At 37.9% G+C, this 11,978-nt stretch overlaps 1 protein-coding gene across 2 annotated transcripts; it reads left to right on the top strand.

Annotated features, from left to right (window-relative positions):
* Positions 1–2,823: 2,823 nt before the first annotated feature.
* SNRPB2 (small nuclear ribonucleoprotein polypeptide B2) lies at positions 2,824–11,978 on the top strand. 2 transcript variants are annotated; one of them, XM_012759538.3, is made up of 7 exons: positions 2,824–2,981; positions 4,579–4,667; positions 4,991–5,163; positions 8,307–8,447; positions 9,385–9,435; positions 11,075–11,163; positions 11,609–11,978. In XM_012759538.3, the coding sequence occupies exons 2-7, from the start codon at positions 4,604–4,606 to the stop codon at positions 11,766–11,768; spliced, it is 678 nt and encodes a 225-aa protein (XP_012614992.1). In that variant the 5' UTR covers positions 2,824–2,981; positions 4,579–4,603; the 3' UTR covers positions 11,769–11,978. The 2 variants fall into 2 exon arrangements, with proteins under 2 accessions (XP_012614992.1, XP_075867029.1); XM_076010914.1 differs by having other exon boundaries at positions 2,840–2,886.

Below are 11,978 nucleotides of genomic sequence, written 5' to 3'. Positions count from 1 at the left end.
CGCATCAGAGGTGATTGCTATTTCTGTTTTTTTTATCCATAAAACAAAAATGTATTTACAAAGAATAAAATAGTAATACTGAAGTGAAATGAAAGAAAATTAATTGCACAAGATTATTTCTTCCCTGAATGGGAAAAGGTGCTTTTTAGGAAGTTTTGGCTACCAGAATCCTAACCACCTAGGAGAATATAAACCTGATTTGGTGCTCAACAATAATGTCTAGATTTGTTTAATGCTTGTTGTTAAAATAATTTCACTCTACATAAATTTCTTAATGTAATCACTACCTGGGGAGAGAAAGAAGATACAAACAAATTGCCATACATTTTGTGGCTCTACCTAATATAAATAAGACAAAATTTATCCCCCACAGTTTTATGGTGCATTTTCCCTTAAACACGGCCCCTTCTCAAAACTTCTGCAGCAAGATACTGAAAACATTTAATGAGAAACATAAAACACGTGCAGATAAGGTAGGAAAATATATTTGTATTCAGAGTCAACTAAAAAACACCTCAGTTATCATCCTTATAATATAGACGTCTTGACACAGTTTTATTCCCAACTGTTTGTAGTAATTTTTCTGCTACCCCTAAAATAAGCAGGTTTTATCATCAGTAGATACATGAAGCTTGGATAGGGTGGTTATAGCGCTGCCTCTGGGTTCAGTTTGATAAAAAATCTGTTTCGCAGGAAAGTAAATCATGGTGCCTAACTGAAATATGAGAGGCCAGACTGAGCAGAACACCAACAAAACCCATTTTCTCTTCTATTGTTTTTAAAAACAGAAGTTTTTGACATCTGATACATGATCTGCCCCTCAAGAAGTGGATTTGGTTATAGAGGAATGATGATTGTTTTGCAGAACCTGTGACCAAAGTTTAGCGGCTATAATGTTATTAATATGGTTATATAACCAGGCTATCAAAGGCTTCTCACAATACCAGAAAAGCTCCTCTCTCCCCTTCATTCCCTCCCAGCGCTGCTTTCAATTACTGGTTTATCAAAATAATTCAGGAAACTACTGACGACCATTAACAGGTTATTGGAAAGCCCAGCGTGACTGCCCAAGGACAGGAAAATGCACTGGCTCTTTTTAGAAGAACCCGTAAAAGAGCATGCAGACCATTACCGCTGAGTTGGCATTAGATGATTTCCTTTTCACAATGCAATGTACAGGAGCCATAATTTAGTTGTTAATGGAACATGATGTTCAGTCTGTCTTCAGGCATTTGCATTCCCTGTAGAACTTTTTCCCAGGTGGAATGTCTTTGCACAGTCTTGTGTTATCCTGTTTTCAATAGTTGTGAGCTCTTGGCTAGATGCAATTGTATAATACAGCCAGATTATAGTTTATTTTCAGTAAAATAGTTTAGCCATCTTCATTATCATCAAACAGAATTAATTGCTCAGATACCCATAATACTGTGCAGAGCAGCTTGTCCTTTGTTATTTAGAAATTATTTTATATTAACTTTACATTTTCTTTTAATTTGTTAAAAATACACTCATAATTCTTTAACTGAGATAGGACTATTTACATTTCTTCTAATTTTAGGACTATTCACATTTCTTCTAATTTTTATATATACATAATAAAAGAATGCTTTTCTGTGATCATTTGCTATTATTTTCTACATTTGTGTGCATCTTCATATCGCCTTTGTTTTACTGTTGTCTACTTTTTAAATGACGTTCCGTTCATTCAAAACATATTTATTGAGTATCAGTTACTTTTCTAATTACTGAGGATACTTGAGTGAACAGACAGACAAAAATCCCCACCCTTAAGAAACTTACATTATTTTCAACTTGTTGCAACCTTAGGTGCCCTTTTAAAATAAAAATCCCCAGTTGATAAAACCAACCTATTTGGCCCCCTACCCCTCTCACCCATATGTCAAAGTCATAGCTAGCATTTAGAAATTACATTTATGAACTATTTATTTTGTGTTCGGTAATGTGTTAATCATTTTATATTTAGCTCATTTAATCCTCACAGTAACTATGATCCTATTTTACAGATGAGGAAAGTGAAGGTCAGAGAGATCAGTTAAAGGGAGGATATAAGATTAGATTCCTCTTGGCTCTTGACACCCATTTCATATTCTAGGTGATGCTTTACACACATTTGATGAATAGATGAATGAATGCCCGCACTTTTTGGAAATCCCATTCAGCTTGGCATAAACCCTACCTTCTCGGATTACCCTAGAAAAATCTAGGCATTTTGTGGGGAGAGGAAAGAGTGGGAAGGGTGGTAGGGAATTAGTGGGGCTTTTTTGAGTGAGTTGAACTAGATGATCTTTCTGGTGATAGGGTCCTACTACTTGAGCACGGTTGCGTGTCTGGTGAGAGCTGAGAGAATCGGGTAGGGACACCAATTCTGCCCATTCTGGGCCTCAAACTGGGCTGCCTCTGAGATTCAAGTCCGTCCGCGGAGTGTCGGGGGCGAGTTCCCTCACAGTCGCAGGAACCGGAGACTTGGGGGCGGGGGCTCCGGCTGTCCTAAAGCTGATGTCAAACCGAGGCCCCCAGAGCCCACACGAGGGCGAAACCAGGGCCTTGTCGGGCAAAATCCCGCAAGGTCGTGGTGGGGGAAATGACTCACTCCCCTTCCCTATCCCTTCACAGCGTGCCCCCAAGATTCCAGTTTGACCCCACACTGTCGCCACAAGCCCTTTCCCGACGCTTCCTCCCGCCCGCCCGCTAAGCGCACGCGCAGAGAGACTCCCAGGCGCGGCCGCCGGAGACCGGGAGGTTTCGATCGACTCCGTGCTCCGCTTCTCGACTTGTCGGCGCTCGATTGAGGAGCGTGGCAGGGTTACTTCCGGTGCCTAGCTCCATTTCCGGCTTTGGTTCTTACTGAAGACGGCGTCTGCTCCAGTGAGTTCGAGCTGCTTCTACTTCGCTGTTTTGATTCTCTCGGCTCTTTGGCCCAGCTCTCTTCCGTCAGAGCCCGGAGCGCAGGAGGCGCGAAGGTAGGGTCGGCTCGAATTCGGCTCGGGGTTCGCGGAGGGGTCCGCATGGCAGGGGGGAGGGAGGAATGGAGCCTGACGCGCTGGCCCAGCGAGGCCACGGACTCCGGAGCTTCTTTCCTAACGGTACTGGCTGGGCTGGGGAATCGCATAGCCGCTCCCTGGAGCTTCAGGCCGGGGCCCTGGGTGAATGTGCTTGTGTCTGGAGAGGCGGGAAGCTGGCGCAAGTAAATAATTAATGTCCCTTTGCTTGTGTGAGGCGTTTACAGTTCACTGTGCACTTCCAGGTGCCTTCCTGCGGCTGCCTTTTGCATTGGGGCGAGGGTGGGCATTTCTGGGTGCCCCTGCACTAATCCAGGCCACCGTCAAACCTCGCTTGAGCTATTGAAAGAGCCTCCCCTCTGATCTCCCTGCCTTCAGTTTGACCTCTTTTATCATTTCCCTCTCGTCTCCTTTGAGACCCCTGACCCTTCTCCAAATCTCAATTTAGGGAGTCTCAAGACTTTGAGAAGTGTTACCTTTCACCTCTTACTTGCACAAGTACAGCCCCTGTCAGACTCTTCCTTTGGCAGTCATTGATGCAAAGCCGTTCGCAGTGGGTGCTCTGTAAATATTTGTGAGATGAAGGAATATGTGAGGTACCCAAGGAAATAAAGCAGGTTCACAATTTGCAACTAAAGACAATGTAAACAATGAAGTAGTGTGGGGTGCTGTGAAAGAAAAGTGGAGGGGATAAGAAGGCAAGGGCTGAATCCCCAGGGCTGCTGCTAATTAGCAGTGTGACCATAGGCAGGTCCTTTAACTTGTTACAGCCGTTAGTAACAACTAAAATAATAATAATGGCAGCTACTTTAAGATCTTGCTGTTGCAAGAACTGTGATAGAACCCTCATTTAGTGTTCTAAGTTTTACTGGGTAGGTGCTGTTACCATCCCATTTTATTATAGATGCGGACCTCAAAGAAGGAACTTGCCCTCAGATAAGCAGTTAATAAGAAGGATTTGAGTTCAGATCCATCTGGCTGGTACTAGAATCTAGCTCTTAAGCATCATGCCACACTGCTCTCTGTGAGCTCCAAGTTGCTAACTGTTTATACAAATTAAGAAATAGATATGAAGGTTCTTTGTTTAAATGCACCCAATGAAGTAAGTAGTTGCCAAGCTTCATTGATGTTCTATCTTAATGATTTTTACTGGGTGTACATTTGCTACTTTCTTTTTCATTTTTCTTCAAATCTTAATTTTTAAATTATTTCATTAAAAAAGAAAAGTTATTTCATTAGGCAGATGGAAAGGCAGTATCACTTAAGTGAAATGTAGGTGTAAAAATAAATGTATCGACTAAAACGTTATTAAAGTCTGGCTAGGTACTGTTGCTCCACCAAATTTTGAGCCTGAGATACTGTTCTTTTATCTAAAAAAGGAGGGCTAGCAAGTGCTGGAGAGGCATTAGAGGCTATAGCCAAACTGACATTTTTCTGACATTTGGGATTAAAAGGCTATTGAAGAGATAATAACCCTTGTGTTGTGCCCCTGTGCCACACTTTGGTGTGATTTAATTAATCCTCCTTGTTTATAACAGATTATTTACTTTCTCTTTAGGCTATTTGAAGAGTTTAACCCAAACATGGATATCAGACCAAATCATACAATTTATATCAACAATATGAATGACAAAATTAAAAAAGAAGGTAATTGAGTTTGTTTACAACTAAAGTGTGTTTATTCACTACTGTCTTAAAAACTGTACTGCTTCAAAAGTTCTCATCTAGTCATCTTTCTTAGTGCCTGAAATAATGGTTTATCCTATTTCATATAAAGATTTTTAAGGCTTTTTAAAAATAAAAATGAGTAGGAGCTGACAATGTTTTCACTCTGTTTTTACTCATAGAAATACGTTACTGTATAAATGAATGAATGAATGAATGGTGGGGGCACTCAGTACAGTGTAATTTTATGAAGACTTTTTATTGTTTCATTCACCAATAACTTGTTTCTCCTCTAATTTGTACAGAATTGAAGAGATCCCTATATGCCCTGTTTTCCCAGTTTGGTCACGTGGTAGATATTGTGGCTTTGAAGACCATGAAGATGAGGGGGCAGGCCTTTGTTATATTTAAGGAACTGGGATCATCCACAAATGCTTTGAGACAATTACAAGGATTTCCATTTTATGGTAAACCAATGGTAAGTCAGTCTTATTATTCACTTTAATTGAGAAATTAATGGTGGTCGTTAATGGTACCATAGATTTGTATATATACATTTGAAACTATAGCTATTGCTTTCTACTTTTATGTGTGTGAGAGGAGGTTTGTGCTTATATTATGTCTTTTTATAGAAATATAGTAGTAGAGTTTCATTCACTCTTAATTTATGACAGCTCAAACAGGCAAAAACAAAATACACTGGGCTGGGCGTGGTGGCTCAATGCCTGTAATCCTAGCACTCTGGGAGGCTGAGGTGGGAGGATCATTTGAGGTTAGGAGTTTGAGACCAGCCTGAACAAGAGTGAGACCCCATCCGTCTCTACTAAAAACAGAAAAAATTAGCTGGGTGTGGTGGCCCGGCTCTGGTCCCAGCTACTTGGGAGGCTCAGGCTGGAGGATTGCTCAGCCCAGTAGTTTGAGGTTGCTGTGAGCTAGGCTGACCCCACAGCACTCTAGCCTGGGCAGCAGAGCAAGACTCAAAATAAATAAATAAATACATAAATTAGGAATTAATAATGACCTAGAAGATTTAAAACAAAACTGGATTTCCTTATTGACTTTTAATTTTTGTTTTGTGTTATTTTACTCCTGTTCTATGACACAATGTTTAATTCAGGACTGAGCACCTTTTCTCTCTTATTATAGCAAGTTTTCTTCTTATCCTTTATCCACCTCTCATTTTTCCATTACTTCTCAGCTGACTGGACACCATTTGTGTGGAAAGGCCTGTCCTGGGAAACTGGGATGACACCTGATACCCTAATTTTTCAGTAAATTGGCATTTCATAAAACCAGCTGATCTTTCTTAGTAGTATAAAGAAATAGCATAGTTGAGATCTCATTTGGTAGGAGCATAAGACTAGGTTTTAGTTTAGCTCCAAAATTACTTTAACAAAAAGGTGTAGTTTTTTCCCTTAGAGGGTTTTAGGGTTGTTTTGCTGATTGATTGGAAATGACAAGTTTGCATGTGCCTGTTACTTAAATACAGGAAAAGTGAAAATTGTTGGCTGTGTTTTGGCATCAGCCTCACCTTGCCAGCTAATTATTGTTTAAAATCAATGTAAAAGGTCTATTAGTGGATTTTATATCAAAGTTATTTTAGGAGGTCCATTCTCTCCCTTTAGAAGGGTAACAATAGTGTCACATCTTCAGCATCTTGGAAGAGGGAGAATAAAATTCTTTGAGCTGTCTTTATATTTATTTAGTTGGTTTTAATTGCTCTTATGTTTTAACTCCAACATAATCAAATTAGAAATGAACAAAATTTGCAATAGCTTGGAACTCAGAACAATGTTATTCTCTGTGATGCAAGGACATTTAGTTATTTTAGGCCAAGGATACCTTAGTTAAGTAGAACCTTCTTAAGGGCTTTTGTCATGAAACCTTTGTATAAATGTACATCTTGCTCTTCTCTGTTTTTAGGATAAGTTGTGGGTCAACTTTGATCTCTCATGAATATTTAGTCTAGATCAGATTTATCAATCCTGGCAGTTTTGACATTTTGGACTGAATAATTCTTTGTTGTGGGGAGTTATCCTGTTCATTTTGGGGTATTTAACAGCATCCTTGGCCTCTACCTCTACATGCCAATAACATGACAACCAACAATGTCTTCAGATAGTGCCAGCTGTCCTGTGGCAGGCAAAATCACCTCTGGTTGAGAACTACTGGTTTAAACCAGTTAGCTAAGAACTGTTGCTGAGATCAGATATTTTTACGTGTGACTGGGTTATAAGGACAGATAAATTGGGTCACCCAGGATCAATTCAGGTTAGGGACAAGGTTAAACACCCAAGGGAGTTGGGAGGGAATCCTTGGGAACAAGTCAGAAGTTTGTCTAAGCTGTCCTTTTGGTTGGGTGATGATGGCAAGACTTGCAGAGTTGTTTGCAGGGATAAGTGCACTTAGAGCCACTGTAGTACAGGGACCCAGGCCACCCAGAAAAAGCCTGGGGTTCTGAGGTGTGGACTTAGGCCTGCTCCCTCTCCTCTTGTTTCCCCAGTACATTCATCTGTCGCTGAAGTAAAGGAGAAGAACAAATTGCTCCTGGTTTTCCTGCTTTGTTAATCCATACTACTTTAAAATGTCTCTTGTCTCAGACAGAGATCAAATTCTTGCTATTTTAGATAGTAGTTTGTAGAACTATTGTGTGTCGATAATGGTCAGAAAGGCAGTAATTTTTTCAGTTCCAGGGAAGAAAGTGCTTGAAATGGAAGTTAAGAGTTTGCAGATAGATACCCTAGGTAACAATTTAATTCAGAGCAAAACTATTTGGACAGTTTATTGGTGTTGAGTCGAGCTCTGTGATAATGCTTCAGGCTAAGGCTACACTACTCAGAGTGTAGTCCCCAAGTCAATAGCATCCCCATACCCTTTGTGCTTTTTACAAGTGCAGAATCCCAGTCCTCTCCCACACCTACTGCATCAGAATTTTTACATGCTTTCCATGCAATTGGAATGCACACTGTGTAGTTGATGAAATGCTGTCCTGGACTCGTCTGAATGCTTCCCTGTTCTGATAGGTACCTAACACTCCTACTGGCTCTGGCATAGCAGTAATAAGCAAGTAGCCCAGTCGCACTAGCTGTGACACCATCCTTTTATTTCCTTTTAAAACATTTTAAAATTTTAAGCTGATTCCACTATTAAAGTCATTTCCTATAAAGAGATTCAAAGGAAAGTCATTTCTAGTCTTTTGTACTATAACCATTGGAAGTAATAAATTCCATATGATACCTTCTGCTGCTGATTGACACATGTTGACCCTTCTGTTGAGAGTCACTGGTAAGGGATTGACAACTTTCCAATGCAGTTTTCTCTATTCTTTTATTAAATGGAGAGAAACAGTGATGCAGATATTTCAAAGTCCTGCTTTTCCTATATGAAGATATGTGGTTTTTCTTCTGATAAACACAATTAAATCTGACTTTGTCTAAGTTATGAATTATAAGCCACAATTTATTTCCATTTGGCACTCAGTATATTTTGACACATTTCCTTAGGGATGTGTTTAAAATTAGCTTCAGCATATTTGCTTAATGAAATTTGAAATATTAATGACTAATGTAAAAACAGCCTTAGCATAATGAGAAGTAACCTGTTTTCAAATAATTAAAACAGCGAATCCAGTATGCAAAAACAGATTCAGATATAATATCTAAAATGCGTGGCACTTTTGCTGACAAAGAAAAGAAAAAAGAAAAGAAAAAAGCCAAAACTGTGGAACAGACTGCAACAACTACAAACAAAAAGCCTGGTCAGGTGAGAGAGACAAAATTCCCAATTTTTTTGGTGTTAATATCTTGATAGATGCTTGTCTTACGCATGACAGATGACCTTTGAGGCGTGTATGTGTGCACCAGTGTCTGTTTAGAAAGTGGAATTTTAGAAGCTGGAATGGCTGAGTTCTAAAATTTCAGTATTAAGAAACATACATACATAATGCGTGAGATGTGCACCATCTGGGGGATGGTCACACTGGAAACTCAGACTTGTGGGGGGAGGAGGGAAAGGGCATTATTTGAAACCTTAAAATTTGTACCATCATAATATGCTGAAATAAAAAAAGAAAAAAGAAACATAAACCGTAACATAGGGAGATTTATATTAAGCAGTCTTATTTGAATTTGTATGGCATTTAATACCATCATTCTGCAAAATATGTTAATATCTGTTGGCTTATTTCTCAAGTTCTGCTACTTATAAATAATACTGTAGCTATTATCTTTAACCATGAGCACTCTACTTAAAGCTGCTTTCTTTGAAAAATTCAGGAATGCAAAAATCTAATTTGAAATAACACATAAAAGTGAAACTGTCATCTGCAAAGTAATTACTTCTGGACTGAAAGTGATAAGAAATCAGTGTCATATAGTGCTTGATTTATGTCTAATTGTTTGAAAAAAAAATAAGAAAAACTAGTCCTTGGTTTTTCTCCTATATAATTCTTCATAATTTTAAAGCTTAGAGGTTAAATTTTATGATATAATCTTTAAAGTTGAAGGCTAGACTTTTCAAAAATTACTGACAAATTAAACACAAGAAATGTTTGAGTCAGAGTTAAGGTGTAAATTCTTAAAATTAAATGGAATGAGAAAAATCTGTAGAAATTAATGTTTTTTATGCAGTAGTTATAAATGCCTGCTGCCTTTTTGGAGGGATTAGAAATTTAAACTGTTTCCTTATTTCTTTTGTTTAGGGAACACCAAATTCAGCTAATACCCAAGGAAATTCAACACCAAATCCTCAGGTAATTTTTATGTATATTTCTTACCTTAAAATAAAATAATAAAAATTATAACAATAATATAAAGTAACTTGCATATCTCCAAAAACAAAATAATTTCATCTATAAGACACAATACATGAAATTGTATGCCACTTAAATATAGAAACTCACTCCTGAGAACATTTTAATTTTCTTTAAGAGGGAGAAAACAAAACTTGACTATTCCTTGCTTTCTATAATGAATCAATGCCAGAATCAAAATGACAGATTTTAAAATCTGTTAGGGCTAGGAGCAAACATGTTTAGTTTTGTTTGTTGAAGTGTCTAGATGTTATTCCCAAAGCATCTTCAGTTAAAGTGGAATGTAGGCAGTTGGCAGTCTGACAGATTTTTCTCACCTGCAGTTGGTATGTCACAAGATATGCTTACAGGGCTTCGGGAAGAAGATAGTAGCAGTTTCACTGAGTCCAAGTCAAAAAGGCTTTACAGACTCATGGCTCATTGTGAGGTCAGGGGCTCTCTTCCATTCTAGTTGACTGAAGCTCTATACCATCTTTGCTGATAGACGTATACACTCTTTGGGCCATGATGTTTTATAGTTACCCTTGCTTTTACTTCCTCAGCACAAATATATTTCAGCCTAATTTTTTCAAACATTTGCGTATAAATGTTTTAGAAACTCCTTACTAGATTTCCCCACTAAATTCCTCAAAGAGAAAACCTCAGTTATGTGCTGATGGTTTCATACTTGCTTCCTCGGATGCTAGAGTCTGACAAGATCCTTAAATCTGTAGAATTCTCTGTACCACTGAGGTTTTTCTCCTCTGATTTTAAGTTACCTGGCATCTCTTACAATATCTCCATGCCTTCTTTGAACTCTTCAGCATTTATAGTCCATTTCACAAATGCCAGCACTTAATTCTCCGAGCCTTGAGTTGTTCGTTAATTGTTCTTTATACTCTTCCATGAAACCAGCCTGAAGATAGGCTCTTATATACGGGACCCTTTCCCTGTAGTTCCCCATAACCTCAGGGTAGCGTATCGAATAAAGAGTTTAATATCTAATAACAGTGTTTGTTACTACTTATTTGCATGTAACTAGATATTGTGCATGCCTCATTTACTTGCAAAAAAAAAAGTCCCCACATAGTGGTTCTCAGTGGTAATCTTTCTAAGTTTTCTTACATAGGGAGGTAGTAAATAGTAGTGTAGAGGAATCAAGTATCTGAGTGATACCTGAGTGTGGTAACCAGTTGTGGAGGGGTGACACTGCTGCCTTCTCTAATTTTGTTAGGATCATTCAATTATGTAATCCAGGTGACAAAATTCTTGTATTATAACTGACCTCCAGATGCTTAAATCATAAATATTATTTTACATACTGTTGGTTAAATACTTAAAACCTTTAATAAGATTTGTACTCTTCCAAATTTGGAATGTCTTGACTTGAATGTCTGCTTTGCTTTATTATTGTTAGGTTTTTATTTATTTCTCCAATGTCATTGTTTTTCAGCTTTAGTCTTTGGTGTAGTAACATTTCACAGGCCTGTACAAACTGGAATGTAGTGCTCTGAAGCTGAGGTTTGAATGTAAGAACCAGATGGCTTATGATGCTGTTTATACTTAGAAGCTAACTTGGCCCCTTTTTTCTTTTTAATAGGTCCCTGATTACCCTCCAAACTATATTTTATTCCTTAATAATTTACCAGAAGAGACTAATGAGATGATGTTATCCATGCTGTTTAATCAGTAAGTTCTTTCATAAACCAGTCTGTTTCTGAGAGCATCCTGCAGAACAAATAGCACTTCCATGGGTTGAATCCATTTGTCATCAGACAGCAGTAATTTTTTACAGGTTCATTGATTTGCTCTGGGATTAATTATGAATTGAAGCCAATCTGCAGATTTAGTAGATAAAAAGCTAAATTTTCTCTAATGTTTGAATTATTAATTCTAGTTGAAATAACATAAAAAGCTTTTATATAATACAAATCAGAATTCATTTACATTATTCCTATAGTTGTTTAAATGGTATAAGTAATTATATTTTAGGCTTTTCCACCCTACTCAGGATTCTTGGTTAGGATATGATTACTTTTCCTTGACCAATATCGGGAAGTTGCTTAACAAATTTTAGTACAAGCAGACATTTATGTATTTGCATGTGTACATGAATTGTTTTTCTTTTTTGTAGGTTCCCTGGTTTCAAGGAAGTACGTTTGGTACCTGGGAGGCATGACATTGCTTTTGTTGAATTTGAAAATGATGGGCAGGCTGGAGCTGCCAGGGATGCTTTGCAAGGATTTAAGATCACACCATCCCATGCCATGAAGATCACCTATGCCAAGAAATAACATTTAGGATAGTTATCTTTAAAGGACTTGGTGTTATTTATAGTGTTTGTTTTGATAATATTTGGTTATATCATTTTAATAGTTGGAGCTGGGGGAGGGTAGTAAAAGTGAAATTTTTGTGAAGGACTTAAATTAGTCTTTTTTTAGTCTTAGTGAACTATGAAATGTGAAGGCCTTAATTTTGTACAATAAACTTTTATTTGTATTCCA

The sequence above is a fragment of the Microcebus murinus genome, chromosome 16 (assembly GCF_040939455.1).
Source record: "Microcebus murinus isolate Inina chromosome 16, M.murinus_Inina_mat1.0, whole genome shotgun sequence".
In the NCBI taxonomy this organism is placed as follows: Eukaryota; Metazoa; Chordata; class Mammalia; order Primates; family Cheirogaleidae; genus Microcebus; species Microcebus murinus.
The sequence above is the reverse complement of the archived record's forward strand: the minus strand, read 5'-3'. Positions and strand labels throughout refer to the sequence as shown.

What these genes read in the sequence shown, in the direction of transcription:
- SNRPB2 (XM_012759538.3), top strand. Translation starts at nt 4,604, where the DNA reads ATGGATATCAGACCAAATCATACAATTTATATCAACAATATGAATGAC. An exon ending in CAAACAAAAAGCCTGGTCAG is followed by an intron (nt 8,448 to 9,384) that starts GTGAGAGAGACA and finishes TCTTTTGTTTAG; the next exon opens with GGAACACCAAATTCAGCTAA. An exon ending in TTATCCATGCTGTTTAATCA is followed by an intron (nt 11,164 to 11,608) that starts GTAAGTTCTTTC and finishes TCTTTTTTGTAG; the next exon opens with GTTCCCTGGTTTCAAGGAAG.